The 17252-nt window shown below is 41.0% G+C and overlaps 1 protein-coding gene across 1 annotated transcript in view; it reads left to right on the plus strand.

The window, feature by feature from the left end:
• The first annotated feature begins 7769 nt into the window (after nt 1-7769).
• PCSK2 (proprotein convertase subtilisin/kexin type 2) overlaps nt 7770-17252 on the plus strand; it is a 123983-nt gene continuing 114500 nt past the window's right edge. The window contains exon 1 of the mRNA XM_075267381.1: nt 7770-8158. Coding sequence (XP_075123482.1) covers nt 7976-8158 — 183 coding nt within the window. The 5' untranslated portion in view covers nt 7770-7975. The remainder of the gene's footprint in view (nt 8159-17252) is intronic.

Consider the following 17252-nt stretch of genomic DNA (forward strand, 5'->3'; position numbering starts at 1 on the left):
AGGTAGAAGCTTATCGCAGTGCAGGAAACAGACACTGGGTTGCACACAAGTTCAGGCTTTATTAACTTGCAGTGCATTAATTGCCTTTGCAAAGGCACAAAATAACCAAAAACAAAAACCTTCTCGGCTGAGAACTAACTTAAACATAAGGAACTTTTCCCTGACTATACCTGGCTACCAGACTCCCACCTTGGCAAGAACAATGGGTGGCACAGTACCTGCTCTGTAGATTTGGTCTGGACAGGTCAGCTCTGTCTGTGTGGTGCCATACTCCTAGTCTTCACACACAGACTATTATCAGGCCTTGATTAGTCAGCTGACCTCCCTGATGTGGGTCTTTACCATATACCTTTTAGGTGCCTGGCTGCAATGTACCTGTTTTCCCAGACCACACCCTTCACTCTCTCACATACCCCCCCCCCAGTTCTGACCCCTCGGGGCGAACTCCAGACACCAGACAATAAGCCCGGGACAAGGCATCTGCATTGCCTTGCAGTTTCCCGGCTCTGTGCTCCACTGTGAATCTCAAGTTCTGTGGTGACAAGAACCACCTAGTCACCCTGGCATTCGTGTCCTTGGTCCTGCTCATCCAAGTGAGGGGCGAGTGGTCGGTCACTAAACGGAAATGTCTCCCCAGCAAGTAGTACCTCAGGGCCTCTAATGCCCATTTTATGGCCAGGCACTTTTTCTCCACTATGCTATAGTTCTTTTCTGCTGGTGTTAGTTTCCTGCTCAGGTAGGTGACCGGATGTTTTTCTCCATTCACCTCCTGAGACAGGAGAGCTCCCAGCACTACATCTGATGCATCCGTCTGGACCACAAACTCCCTCCTAAAGTTGGGCATAATGAGGACAGGAGAACCACACAAGGCCACCTTTAGCACCTGAAAAGCACTTCCGGCCTGGTCATTCCACTGCACCATAACGGACCTTTTACCCTTTAGAAGGGTTGTCAGGGGAGCAGATACTGTGGTAAAGTTGGGTATAAACCGCCTGTAATACCCAACTATACCCAGAAATGACCTAACTTGTTTGGTGCTCAGAGGTCGAGGCCATTCCCGGATATCATCAACCTTGTTGACCTGAGGTTTGATTATACCACGGCCAATCACATACCCCAAATAGCGTGTCTCCTCCATCCCCAAAGCACAGTTTGTGGGGTTGGCAGTCAGACCGGCTGCTCTCAAAGAATCTACTACAGCTTGTACCTTGGACAAATGACTCTCCCAGTCATTGTTGAAAATGATGATGTCATCCAGATAAGCTGAGGCGTATTTTCTATGAGGTTTCATTACTATGTCCATTAACCGTTGGAATGTAGCTGGGGCCCCATGGAGCCCGAACAGTAATATGACATAGTGAAAAAGTCCCTCAGGGGTGATAAAGGCAGTCTTTTCTTTGGTGCTATCTGTCAGGGGTACCTGCCAATATCCCTCAGTGAGATCAAGCGTAAGTTCGTCTACCCGAGGAATGGGGTAGGCATCACACTTAGACACCTCATTTAGTTTCCTGTAGTCATTGCAGAAACGCAATGTCTCATCTGGTTTGGGTACTAGAACAATGGGACTGACCAATTCACCTTTGGACTCCTTAATGACTCCTAATTTTAACATTTTCTGTACCTCCCCGGAAATAGCTTGTCGGCGAGCCTCGTGGACCCAGTAAGGCCTCATCCGCACTGTCACATGGGGCTCAGTAACAATATCATGTTTGATTAGAGATGTACGCCCGGGTTGCTCAGAGAACACATCTGCATTCCTAGCTACAAACTCTTTGCACTCTTGTTGATGTTTTTTTTGTGAGAGTCTCTGATATTCCTACCCCTGCCACTACCTCTGTTGTCCCAAGTACAGCCTGTGGGGGTCTTACAGGAGACACTTTAGCTGGAGACGTTTCTGTAAGCAGACTCTCCTGGTTCCCTGTAAGCAGACTCTCCTGGTTCTCTATAAGCAGACTCTCCTGGTTCTCTATAAGCAGACTCTCTCTGTCTTTCCACGCCTGTAGCAAGCTTACATGATAAACCTGTTCAGGTTTTCTCCTACCTGGCTGACGAACCTTGTAGTTCACTTCCGCTATCTTTTCCATTACCTCATAGGGGCCCTGCTATTTGGCAATAAACTTACTCTCCACTGTGGGAATGAGTACAAGTACTCGGTCAGCGGGTTTAAAGGTCCTTACCCTCGCTGACCTATTGTAAACACGGCTCTGAGCCTTTTGGGCCTCCTGCAGATGCTCTCTAACCATGGGCATGACTGCCGCTATCCTGTCCTGCATACCAGCAATATGTTTAATAATACTTTTGTGGGGAGTGGGTTCTTGATCTCATGTCTCTTTGGCGATGTCCAACAGACCCCTAGGATGTCTGCCATAGACCAACTCAAAAGGGGAAAACCCAGTGGAAGCCTGCGGTACCTCAGAGATGGCAAACATTAAATACGGTAACAGAACATCCCAGTCTTTTCCATCCTTGCTCACCACCTTTTTCACATACTTTTTAAGGTGTTTTTAAACCATTCTACTAACCCGTCTGTCTGGGGATGGTAAACAGATGTACGCAACGGTTTGATATTAAAGAGTTTACATAATTCCCTGGTGACTTTAGACATGAACAGGGTATCCTGATCTATGAGGATTTCCTTGGGTAGACCCACTCAGCAAAACATGGCGAACAATTCTTTGGCTATCAACTATGCCGACGTGTGCCGTAGAGGGATGGCTTCAGGATATCCGATAGCATAGTCCATGACTACCAAAATATGCTGATGCCCTCGAGCGGACCTACCAAGTCCATGGCAGTGCCTGGCTGGAATATACCTGTTTTCCCAGACCACACCCTTCACTCTCTCACACCACGGAAAGAAGATTATCTCTGTATTGCTTCATCGATTTGTGACCACAAAGGTTTCTTTCGACTTATATCTCTATGTGACACTTTTTATTGGTTTGGGAACATGGGGGGGGGGTGTCCTGGGTTCAAATCCAAAAAAGGCGACATCTTGTTTCTATGTGTGTTTTTTCTTTTTTAATGTAGATTGTGAGCCCCATATAGAGATCACAAAGTACAATTTTTTCCCTATCAGTATGTCTTTATAGAAAGGTAGGAAATCCATGCAAACATGGGGAGAACATACAAACTTTTTGCAGATGTTGTTCCTGGCGGGATTTGTACCCAGGACTCCAGTGCTGCAATGTTGCTGTACTAACCACTGAGCCACCATGTTGCCCCTCTCCCCCTTTTTTGTGTTGATTTCCTCCTACATACCAACAATACTGCTAAGTAAATTGACTTCCTGTAAAACAACTAACACTTGTAGGTGTTGGAGAGGAACATCTATATGACAACCAATAATTCCTCTACTCTGCAACACTCCCTGCACTTTGAGTCCCTTGATGAGAAAAACACACTACAAATGTTTGTCATATGTCCATGTCTTCTTTAACCCTTTATAGATGTCTTTTTTTTGGTTGTAAAGATGGCCTTCGCCAACGACACCTCCACCAACTTCAACCATTTCATCCTTGGACTCGTGGTATTCCACTGATCCCAGCACAGTTGGAATTTTCTCTATATCCACACCATTTATGAGGTTAGTTTCAACCCCCAATATGTTAGTTAGGGTTCTTACCGTCCAGGACCATCCACCTGACCTGACCTAACTGGCATATTGGGTGCTGAAACTAAAATCACTGTTTGCTCAGGAAGGGTGGGTCTATGCCAGAACCCTCCAGCATCAGTGGAGCAGCACCTTGAAGGATGCAGATGGAGAAAAGTCCTATTTAAAGATGCAACTTTTTAATGTTAGTTCCTATATGAGAGTTTGCTTTTTAAGGGATGAGCTACAGATTTTAATGGCACTTTTTTGGATACTTTTGCATTTTATGGGCCCAAGAGTGGAAAAAATAGCAATTCGTCCACTTTCTTTAGGTTTTGGTTTATGGCAAAAATAACATTTTAATTTACTATTGGGACATTACATTTACAGAAATACCAAAATATCAATGTTTTATATGTATCTACATAATTTGCCTTGTGAGTGTCTGGGTCAGTCTGTAATTCATAGGTTGTATTACATCACAGTTTAATGTCATATGTAAAATATAAACAGGGATATGTATCCCTTATTCTTTATTATTTGCATATGGGTTGAGTAATATGGGCCTTAGGACTGAACCATAGGTCTCACGTACAATAGTTATCCCAGTTTATTTGTTCACAACCAATGGTGTTTTCTCACAACACGATTTGCTGAGAGTGATAGTAAGGGGATGTCCCGGAATTTGGAACATATTGCCTATCCTTCAGATAGACCATAAATATCTGATTGCTAGGGGGCTGAGAGATGACCCCTACACTCTTTGGTTGTACAGGCCACTACTGACAACCATACTATACACATCACAAGGTCAGAAGGAGTTGCCTTTGGTCTTGTGGATCAACTGTTTGATGCAGCCGGGACACTGCCTGAGCACCACTTCCACTTCACAGACCATGTGACATCAGGTTCATTGGTTATATGGCCTGTTTGCAGCTCAGTCCCAATCAAGTGAATAGTGTGGTAAAGTGTACGGTAAGGTGGTGGATGGAGTGTATATCTCTCCTGGTTTCCTCAGCCAGGCGAGATAAAGGAAAGCCAGGGTAATCATGTTCTAGCAGAGCATAGTCTGCTGGAACTCTTGTTCCACTTTATGGACTGGCTTTTCTGGACTGGAGGGCAGGTTGGTAGTGGGAGCCTTCCAGTCCACACCCTTACTCCACCACGGGTTTTGCCCTGAGTCCGGGGCAGTCAGAGGTGAGGCTTCCTTAGGGCTATAAACTGGGGAAGGAAGCTCAGTTATGAGCCTGATACACACAAGGAGTGTGTGAGGAAAACACTCCTGAGGAAAAACAGGTACCTTGTGGACTTGGACCTGCTAATATGGTGACTCAACCTGCTGTAGGTCAGAGAGGTAACCTACTGTATAGGTAGAGCCGGACAAGGCTTAGGTTTTGTTTGTTGTTTTGTTTCTTTGCTGGCACAGTGTTTTATGCCGAATGCCCAAATAAAACACTGGACTTGTTTATTCTACTACCTGTCTGCATGGTGTCATTGCCGTTCCCAACTGTGTGAGCTGAACCCCTTACAATAGGTTACGCTATAATACCAATCACGACCACTATACAAATGTAATGAATCATGCTTGATAATTAGTGAAGAGATCATAGCACTCATCCAAACCCTGTGGACTCTTGAAATATCTGATCCTTGGGTCCTTTAGGCCAGGATTTGATTTTGTTCCAGATTTTGTTGTGGTTTTTGAGCCATAGACATCAATGGCTACAAAAGGAATGGGAAATATATAGGAAGTTCTTATACTTCTCCCTTCTGCTCAATCCACTCCTGGCTTTGGCTAAAAAAAGAAATCTACAAAATCTGCAACAAAGATTGAGCAGAAGGGAGAAGTATAAGGGTCCATTCACATGGAAGAAAATGGTGAGGAATTTGGTGTGGAATTTCCCATTGACTTCAATGGGTTCCTTAGCAGAAAAAAGAACCCATTGAAGTCAATGGGAGGCTTTTTTTTCAGCGCTGAAATTCCACACCAAATTCCTCACCATTTTCCTCTGTGTGAATGGACCCTAAGAGCTTCCTATGTATTTCCCATTCCTTCTGGATTTGGCTCAAAAAACAAAATCTGCAACAACAGAAAAGTTGTGTTTCCTTTCCTTAAATACATGTTCCTTTTACAATACATATGGAAGTACTGTGTCTCCCCATAGATTTTTATGACAGAGGCAAATATGCAAAACACACTGGAAAAACAGTGAAGAAATCAAGAATTTTGGGATTTGTTGTGGTTTTTTTGTGGGATTTTTTTTTTTATCTGCATTCGCTGTGTGAAGGTCTTAGCAAAAGAAAAATAATACACCCAAACCAGCAGGACCTCAGTGGTTGCATCTCATGAAATCAGCTCTGTTTTTTAAGACTAGTAACGTTTGCAGTGTGAACATACCCTTACATTCCCAAAATGGAAAGTTCTTTTTGATTACATTCGGAGTTGGTTTATTTTACAGTCAATGTAACCCCCGACTCCACATAAATCCTCTGTTGTACAGCAGCAACATACAATAGCAGTATAAGACATGTATGAGATGACTGGAGCTTGCAGCAGGAGGCCAGCATGATATTTTATTTAGCGGCAGTGAACCATGAATTATTTCACACAGCATAAGGAAGGAATGCATTATATACAGGCTTGTATTCACATCACTTCTGTCATGTCCTGAAGGTGAATGAAGAGTTAACAGGGAATCTCATACAGCAGGGTTGCTTAAACATAGCTGTGTGCAATGTGTCTTCTTACTCCGTCCTCCTATTAACACTATCCTTGCTAGAACACACGAGGAAGAATAACAGAACACATTACCTTGCTGGATTCTTAGCACTCGTCTCCTTTGATGTTGCCATGCTTCACCTCTATATAGCCATTAGCTGGAATACACAGAGAAGGATGATGGGTGTGCTGAGATCTGCAGCATCAAAACTGAGATTATTACTGCAAGGTTAATAGCACAACCAGCCCCACAGAGAAAACAATTGAAAAAAAAATCATCACAATCCTGTTTCGTGATAACATTTAATTGATTTTTTTTTTCATTTAATTGATCGCCAGGTTCACGTTATTTCTTATGGAAGATTTTTTTGCTACTGTGATTTGAGATCAGTTTGTGAATATCATGTATCACTGTAGAAAGATAGATTGTCTATCTATCTATCTATCTATCTATCTATCTATCTATCTATCGAACTACCTATCTAATCATCCATCCAGTATCTATCTATCTATCTATCTATCTATCTATCTATCTATCTACCAACCTATCTAATCATCCATCCAGTATCTATCTATCTATCTATCTATCTATCTATCTATCTATCTATCTATCCATCTATCTATCCAATTCCTTTCTTTCTTCCTTCCTTCCTTCCTTCCATCTATTTATCTATCTACCTACCATTTTTGTTTTATCTACCTATCTAGCTTGGGAAAGGTCTCTTGTGGACTTAAACGTTGCACTTTGGACATATAAGGTCCCCCTCCTTTTTTCATTAAATGGAGTGCTATCTATTTTTTGAAGATTTATCTTATGGTCTTGGCTTTGACCCGTAGGATGTGCACTCATTTCCGTTCACCATTTTGGTCTTGCCAGTGCTGCTTTTCTTTTGATCTATCTACCTATCTGTGTAATCTGTTTTATCTATCTCCTCTTTCTATCATCTATCTACCTAGTTATTTATTTCCTCTGTGTAATCCTATCTATCTATCTATCTATCTATCTATCTATCTATCTATCTATCTATCTATCCTCTACCACCTGACCAGGATCATTGGATGTATATTCGGTGGGTTCTCTGGCTTCTACTTGCCTAATTATCCAGACTTCTGTGCAGATCTCAGGTCAGTGAGACAATTTAGGATCTCCCCATATGTAGGTGTACAAGATGACATCAGTTTTAATAAGAGTTCTCATCCCTTGTGGGTTTCCCCTGACTGAGCATCTCCTTTTTTTGACAGTTGTGGAGCAGCTGAAGACATGGAGGAATTCTCCAGGGTGCTGAATCAGGAAGCCAGTGGCTAGGCACTAATGAGCAGCCCTTGACAAAGGGGGAGTGCATTGCTTATCTTGGCTCCCTCTCTCCTCCAGGATCCAGCCATTGGTTGGGAGTCCTTTCCACGTGACCTACTTTGGTACTGGCTTTGAGCCTCTAATGAATTATAGATGAGGAGGAGCTGAGATGCAGATTTGGCATCAGAAGTAGACTCACATACACACACACACAGCTAAGCATCCTCAGGAGCAGAGTTAGCATGCTGCAAGGAGAGATGCAGTAGGATAAGACATATAGGCTGCCCCTTTAATTTCACAGCTTCAGCATTTCTTCCTCTCTTTGCAGACTTGCAAGCTTTCCATAGAATTTCTCCAGTAAGTCAGGAAGATGAGGGAAGGCTTTGTGGTAGAGTGTGTGATCACTGGCATGGCTTTGCTGTGTGCTAGTATCTCTGCATCTGCTGAGAACAGACCTGTTCTCACTGGACATTTTTTAGTGGACTTACATGAAGGAGGAGAGCAAGAAGCTAAACAACTTGCTAAGGAATATGGCTTTGGTGGGGCCAGAAAGGTAATGTCTTCTCTTTCCCTTTACATAATGTTCTGCATGTACTGTACAGTTACTGTGATGCTGCTCTTGCAGAAATGCAGTGTATGGAATAATTGAACAGCTTTCCTTAAAGAAATAAGATCTGAGCAACTTCATTGCTATGGAGAAGACAAAGCAGACTCTTTGTGTCATGTGGATATGGAATGTCAACCTTATTGTGGTCACTCTTAAGACAATGTAAAGTTCAGATCACATTGGGTTGTCTTTCCAAAGAAGACTGAAATGTGTATGTTTGCAATTGACACAGAAACTCCATAGCAAAGCCCACTGTAAATGGTACAGGGTACTTACCTAATAACCTCTGAGTCTGTACAGACGTCGGGAGAGGTGCTGGCATTGAGTATGGGGTGTAAAATAGCAGAGTCTGGAAAAAGAGGCAATATAAATAGGTATTAAAAGTAAAAATATTTCTGTATTTATTCATTTTTATTATTAATATTATATATATATATATATATATATATATATATATGTCATATGTATATATGTGCATATTACATTGTAGCATGTCTATCATTTACACATTGATTGTATATACTCATACTAACTGCTTCATTACAATCATTCCTGTATAATATAGACTAGTGCTGAGTGTTGGAATCTGCACAATGTAGAGCAATTCCCAGGAAATGGTAACAAATAGGGCCTTGTTATAACCTATAGTGTGACTTATAGTATAGGAACTACTTTCTCTATATACTACTGACATGCTCATGTTACTACCACTGGACTACAACTCCCATGATATTCACACTGTAGTTGCCAGATCTTATCTGTGGCTGTAGTACTTAAGGTCATAGCATCTTCCCTGCCATTAATCTCTCTTTTCCTTGGTATTGACAATACAGTTTATTAGACGCTTTGACCTTCAATAAGCCACATTCAATCATAGCGTCCAAAGGATTAGGATACATGTCGGTTGTTGGACAGAGATGTGTATATATTTTGGATAATCCTTCGCCTCTTTGCCACTGTTATGGGAAAACTGATGGCAAGAGTTTGCCAGGACTGCTCATTGGCAGAGGGATAAATGGGTAAAATCACAATTCAGGCAGCTTTAGGAGAATATCATACATGGGGCTTCTTGCCAAACTGGATTGCCTTAAGTGTACGTGGAACACATATTATATTTATTTACTTCTTGCCTATCGTTGTTGCTGTTCTTTATACAATTCTCATTTTTCTAGTATTTTTATTCTAAAAGCATTTGATGAGGACACTAGAGAATTGTATGTAGATGGAGTATACAGATATTTACTGTAATATAAAGCTGTGTAATGTAATACCTATAGTAACATGGTGACCTATCAGAGATGTACATGGAAAGCACCAGAGGACAGAGAAATAGAAAAGTACAAGCTTAAACACAATATATTAAATACACACACACACACACACACACACACACACACACACACACACACACACACACACACACACACACACACATATATATACACATATATATGTGTAGTGTGTGTGTATATGTATGTATATATATATATATATATGTATATATATATATATATTATAACAGTTGATGTATATAGCTTTGCTTTTGAGTTCTAATATATAAAAATAATACTAATAATAAATACAAAATGTTATATAACATTGGAAAATTATAAAATGTATATATAACATCATATCTATATCTATCTCTATCTCCTATCTATCTATCTATCTATCTATCTATCTATCTATCTATCTATCTATCCATCTATCTCCCTATCTACAGTACACAGTATTATAATATAGATAGATAGAATTTAAGTTGAATCTAAGCAAAACTATGAACAAAATGAATATAGTTGTAATTGCTATTTTTAGCTCTACACATCTAATAACATTGCATTCTGTTATCAGCCAGCAGATACTACTTTGTTTCCTATCTATTGTATAGAGCCTATAATAACTTCTGCTGATCCGTTACTGGTAACAGTAGAAATGTAGAATAAATGACTTTTGGATCCCTATTTTATTGCATCTTACTGTCTTTTTCAGGAACTTGGGTTTCCCCATCAGTCTCTTTAAAGCTATGAAATCAGTCTCGGGTTTCTTTCCTCTATTCATGTTAATATTTATTTACTGAATTGAGTCAGTAAAATAAACCCCATGGACAGGAAGACAATGTAGATGGTCATAATGGATGTCTTTGTCTAGGCACACACGCAGGTTCCCTATTTTCAGCTGTATTTATTTTCTACTATGCAGGCCTTACATCATCTTCTGTAGACTACATTATTTATGTCCTACAGACACCAGCAATGTTTTCTGGAATATGTCCTCAGGAAAATACAATACTATTAATGCTTTAGAGATGGGATATTTTATGAAGTTGTATGTTTAGTGATACATCCTTATATATCCAATAGTGCCAACTTTACAGCACTATATTACCACTGTCTGCCGTTATATACAAGCATTAGGGTGAATTCACACTGAGTAAACGCTAGCTTATTCTGAACGTAAAACACGTTCAGAATAAGCGGCGTCTAAAGCAGCTCCATTCATTTCTATGGGAGCGGGGATACGAGCGCTCCCCATAGAAATGAATGGGCTGCTTCTTTCACTCCGTGCAGTCCCATTGAAGTGAATGGGGAGTGCCGGCATATACGGCAAGCTCTGCTCATGCCGGAGCGTACACGCCGGCACTCCCCATTCACTTCAATGGGACTGCACGGAGTGAAAGAAGCAGCCCATTCATTTCTATGGGGAGCGCTCGTATCCCTGCTCCCATAGAAATGAATGGAGCTGCTTTAGACGCCGCTTATTCTGAACGTGTTTTACGTTCAGAATAAGCTAGCGTTTACTCAGTGTGAATGCACCCTTAGAGTGTTGCTTCTAAGCTCTGGCAATAGGTTGCTACAGTTACAAGTCTTGAGAGAAATGTAGCAAGAAATCTCAGCTGTTTGTACTTGGCAATGACAATCAAATCTGTCTCATATTATAAAATTATATATATATATATATATATATATATGGCAGCAGCAATGGTGCGGACCCAACCATTCAAAGACAGGGACACAAAATCTGGTGCAAACGGGTTTATTTAGAAAAAAAAACCCAGCAAAATAAATAAGCAATACAAAATACAGCCTTAATATCAGGCCAAAAGCAAAACAAAACTCCTGCTCGTCCGAGCTCTAACTAATACAGAATCAAGCTAACTATATATGGCCTGTCAATGCTATTTACAAAGCATGTCATATCTAATATTGCAATATGACATTGCAAGTGTATGAATGGTGCTCTAAGAATACACCATAGGTGTGTTATAATAATGGCATAGAGCGGTGTACTATGTAGGCAGTGTACAGAGCCATGGCATGCTAATAGGGTATCATGCCGGCACTACATCTCTATGTTATAAGTCGACATGATAGCGCATTATAGTAATGTTCAAGCAGCAGTAAACACATAGCAGGCAACTGAACCTTCACAAAGAAATCATTTCCAACTAATGGTGAACCTTTTATATTGGCCCGAAAAATAAGCAAAATATTTTCAGTGTTGAATTTTTGCCCATTTTTAGCATCATGTTGTATTAGGTTAGGATTGGTTCACATCTGTGCTTGCCGCTCCGTACGGGGATTACGTTCCCCTCTCCACAAAAATTCGGACAGAAAAATACTGCAAGCAGCGCTTTTTTTTTCTTCGCATTTTTTACCCTTTTTGGTTGGAAACTGAACAGAAACCACTTAATATAAAATGTTCCAAAATTCTGGTGCACTTTTTAGGCTCTACCTCTTTTCACCAAACCCTAGTCGCCTGTCAGATTAGGTGCAGAAACTGTTAAAAAGTCTATAAAATACTTTTTTAAACATTTTTTCCGCAAATTACACCAGAATATTTGTGCAACTGTGTCAAAAACTACATACAAAAATGCATGGGTGATTCCAGACTCAGCTTGGGGCCACACATTGTGGAAACGTTCTGCAGATGTTATAGCCAAAGCGTTCATTTACCAGGATTAGGAAATATAGAGGAAGCCGATACTTCTCCCTTCTGCTAAATTCACTATTAAAAAAATAGCGTAAAATATGCAATAAAAAATTCGGCTTTACCGCAAGGTATTGCCTTGGCCTTAGGCCTCATTCACACAACAGTGACATTTTTGATGGTTGTTAAAAGCAGACATACACGTTTGTTTTTAATGGACGTTTTGTATCGTTTCTGTTCTGTTTTTGATGGCTGAGTATTATCCATTTTGCATCAATTTTTAATTGTAAGTGGAAAAAATCAGATACGTTTTAGTGTTTTTTTTTCTATTTTGACTCATCCACTGATCCATTTTTAACAGATGTAACATAATCCATTACACATGTTAAGAATAGGTCCATTGTGTTCTAAATGGACATAGATAAAGCGGTCAGTAAAAATACGGACATGTGAATAGACACATTGGAATCAATTCTCATGTGACAGCCATTACAAAAACATGTGAATAAGGCCTAAGCCCTCGTTCACGTCTGTGTTGGTATTCTGTCCGGAAGAGTCCGCATGAGGACCCCCCTGAACGGAATACCGAACACAACTGCAAGCGCTGTGTAGTGAAAGCACACGGACCCCATAGACTATAATGGGGTCCGTGTGCTGGCCACAAGATCTCCACAGGGATCATGTGGGCAGGAAAGTAGGTCACAATTAGAGATGAGCGAGTACTCCCGTTTTGAATGGCACACACCCATAGGAATGAATGGAAGCTGCCGACACGCAGACTTTGCCGGTGGCCAGCCGATTAACCCCCTGCATGCCGGCTGCATTCCATTCATTCCTATGGGTGTGTGCTATTCGAAATGGGAGTTTCGAATAGAACACGCTCATCTCTAGTCACAATCTACTTTCCTGCCCGCATGACTCGTGCGGGCAGTGTGCGGCAAGCACACGGACCCCATGATAGTCTATGGCGTGCATGTACTTTCACTGCACGGCGCTTGCAATTGCGTTCGGTATTCCGTTCAGGGGGGTCCCCATGCGGAGTCCCCGAACGGAATACCGAACGCAGATGTGAACAAAGGATTAGTCCATTTTTGAAGTGAATACAGCAGGAAGATTAAACTGCATCATAAACTGCAACAAGAACTGCTACAACCATGGCATGTGTGATTCCAAGCTTATTTTGATTTTGTGAGGTTAGAGTTTTTTTGTTTTTTTTTTGCAATGTCTTAAGGATTGAACTGTGTCTGTGACCAGATATCAAATAAAGAAGTCTAATAAGCAGTAGAAAGGAAAAAGTTAAAACTGTTGAAGTATACAGTATTTCAACTCTAAAAATTTTGGGTATAATAAAGCCCTGTTCATACTAGTTGTACTGTATGCATTCTGCTCATAATGGTGCTGTGGCAGATATGATTACTAGAGATGAGCGAGTACTGTTGGGATCAGCCGATCCGAACAGCACGCTCCATAGAAATGAATGGATGCACCTGGTACTTCCGCTTTGACGGCGGCCGGCCGCTTAACCCCCTGCGTGCCGGCTACGTCCATTCATTTCTATGCGAGCGTGCTATTCGGATCGGCTGATCCCAACAGTACTCGCTCATCTCTAATGATTAACACACTTCTGAATGGATCCTAACAAATACTGATGGATCCTATGGGCATTAACTTTAGGGTGAGGGTCCACATTGCAGAAACATAACATTTTTGGATGCTGCGGAAAGAATTAACTACCCTCCCCCCCCTAAAAAAAAAAAAAAAAACCCTAAATAAATAAAACGCTGCATTTTACAGTACCAGCAAAGTGAATGAGATTCTGGTTAATGTGTAAGTATTTTTGAAAAATATAGCATATCATTTTTAACTGCAGAAATGTGAGCACTTCCCCTATAGATTTAATAAAAGATGAAAAACCACAATGTAAAACGCGTTTTTGCTGCATTTTTTTCTGCAGGGTCTTTTTCAGCTGTGGATTACAACATGGGACCTTAGCCTGAATGGCAAACTGTTACCAGAATCGAGATTTTCAAGTTAGCCCTGCAGATAGATAGGTTAGTGTCACCAGACCCAGCATATCATCCCAGCCCTGCAGATAGATAGGTTAGTGTCATCAGAACCAGCATATCACCCCAGCCCTGCAGATGGATAGGTGAGTTTCACCAGTACCAGAATATCACCCCAGCACTGCAGATAGGTTATTTATTTATTTTTAAATGTAGATTGTTAGCCCCACATAGAGCTCACAATGTACATTTTTTCCCTATCAGTATGTCTTTTTGGAATATGGGATGGAAATCCATGCAAACACGGGGAGAACATACAAACTCCTTGCAGATGGTTTTTTGCCCTTGCTGGGATTTGAACACCAGAACTCCAGCACTGCAAGGCTGCAGTACTAACCACTGAGCCACCGTGTGGCCCCTGCAGATAGATAGGTTATTGTCACCAGAACCAGCATATCACCCCAGCCCTGCAGATAGATAGGTTAGTATCACCAGACCCAGCATATCACTCCAGCCTTGCAGATAGGTTAGTGTCACCAGAACCAGCATATCACCCCAGCCCTATAGATAGATAGGTTAGTGTCACCAGAACCAGCATATCACCCCAGCCCTATAGATAGATATGTTAGTGTCACCAGAACCAGCATATCACTCCAGCCTTGCAGATAGGTTAGTGTCACCAGAACCAGCATATCACCCCAGCCCTATAGATAGATATGTTAGTGTCACCAGAACCAGCATATCACCCCAGCCCTATAGATAGATATGTTAGTGTCACCAGAACCAGCATATCACCCCAGCCCTATAGATAGATATGTTAGTGTCACCAGAACCAGCATATCACTCCAGCCTTGCAGATATGTTAGTGTCACCAGAACCAGCATATCACCCCAGCCCTATAGATAGATATGTTAGTGTCACCAGAGCCAAGCATTTCAAGCCAGCACTGCAGCAAATAGATAGGTTAGTGTCACCAGAATGAAACAATGTTTCCCCTTGTGAATTACTGCCTGCGTTGCTGACATATTGCTGTTTTTATCAACATGCAAATTAGCTCTTGGGAGAATCCAGTGACTTGGCCATTACTCCAAATAGAGGTAAGTGGCAACACCCACATTGCTCCAAGAATTTAACTTGCACATTGACAAAAGGGCAATATCTTGGTAATGGAGATAGAGATTCACAAGGGGAAAACACCGTTTGATTAAGGTGACACTAACCTATGTATTTGTGGGGCTGGGTTGATGTTCTGGGTTTGGATGACACTAAGCTATCTATCTGTTGTGCTGGGTTGATGTGTTGGCTTCTGGAGACCCTCACCTACCTATCTGTGGGGTTGGGTTGATGTGATGGGTTTGGGTGACAGACTCCCTCCTAAACGTATTACTGCCTGCAATGCAATAAATGTATACATTTTTAATATTTTTCCAATTTATAAACAATAAAAATATATTTTTTGTTGCTGGAAAACCTTAGATGAATGGGTTGTTTTCTGTGACTATGAGAAATATATATAATTCTACACATGAGAGGTTCTCTACAATCCCTTGCACACAGCATGCACCAAAAGCAAAAACTGGATTTGTATCCTGCGAATAAAACCAGAAGTTAAAATAAGGCTCCGCTTTTATACTCAGCCTTTCCAGAACATTAACCGTATATTGTAAAGTTTGCATATTATGTTGTAAATATGCGCTGAAGGAGAAGCTATCATTTTCCATTTATTATGTTTGCAAGATTTTCTCTGCTATGGCCATTCACCTTGAAGCTCGACTACATTTACTTTACTGTCAGTTCACATGATGGATACAGTACTTTCCCTGCACTTCTTCTTACCAATGACTACAGGGGAAAATAAAAATTGTCTCCTTGGATTATGCATATATTTATATTGCCTAGGGCCGGCTCTAAATACATACATGCATACAAATGTTCACCGCAAACAGATGTGCACCAAGATCAAAAGATATTGCAACAGACTAACCATGGTCAGCCAACAATATACCTTCCAACCCCACGTGCACAGGCCCACTTGGTTTGGCCAACCATGTATGTGCTCTCAATGGAGGGAGTAGAGTAGGCCAGCCAGGCACGTCTGGTAAATGACCTATCTCCCTTGAGAACAAAGGATCAGACATGTAAAACACCTACTAAACATTAGATCATTGGCCATTTTGCAAAAAATTGGCAGGCTTGGCTGACACAAGTCTTTGTTTTGAGGCCAGTGTGTTGTATTCTGCTGGGTTTTTGTTTTTGTTTTTCATTATATGGATGACCATACCAATGAAGATTTTTTGGGATTTTTTTTTTTAAATTGATAATAATGAGTTAAAAATGAATATGCCATAAGGGATGATGGACTTGGGCTAGTTTAAGTCATTCCCTGTGACTAGGAAGTAAAGACAGATTAATCAAAAAATGTTGTCGCACACACAGGTTTTGTTGCCAAAAAGGGAAATAAATTTATTTACAACACCGTGTACATCATTTGTTGTGCCTTTGGACATAGGGGTTGCAGTAATATGAAAAAGACTAATAGATCACAATAGTTGACGTTTCGGTCGTGTAGACCTTCATCTGAACTGATCTATAGTGTGAATACAAGGCATGTAGGATGCGTCCCAGGCCTTGTATTCACACTATAGATCAGTTCAGATGAAGGTCTACACGACCGAAACGTCAACTATTGTGATCTATTAGTCTTTTTCATATTACTGCGATCCCTATGTCCAAAGGCACAACAAATGATGTACACGGTGTTGTAAATACATTTATTTCCCTTTTTGGCAACAAAACCTGTGTGTGTGACAACATTTTTTGATTAATCTGATTGTGGGGTCGAAGGACCCTTTGACGTCTGCACCACACTTTCTAAATTTGTGAGTGTGCGGCACCATTGCCTTTTTTTCATTCATAGGAAGTAAAGACAGTCAGGGACCTGGTTAGTGTCAGAGATGGAGGTATCGCTATTTTTTTTTTTATTACAGCCACCAGCAGTGATGTTTACACAATTTCTCCTGCCCAAAAAAGATTCTTGAACAATAATTTCTGTTAGTTTCAGCATCCATTATGTTATTTAGGTTCTCTACTGTCATGTGGATGGCTCTCTG

Source organism: Leptodactylus fuscus, chromosome 3 (assembly GCF_031893055.1).
Source record: "Leptodactylus fuscus isolate aLepFus1 chromosome 3, aLepFus1.hap2, whole genome shotgun sequence".
NCBI classification, from domain to species: Eukaryota; Metazoa; Chordata; class Amphibia; order Anura; family Leptodactylidae; genus Leptodactylus; species Leptodactylus fuscus.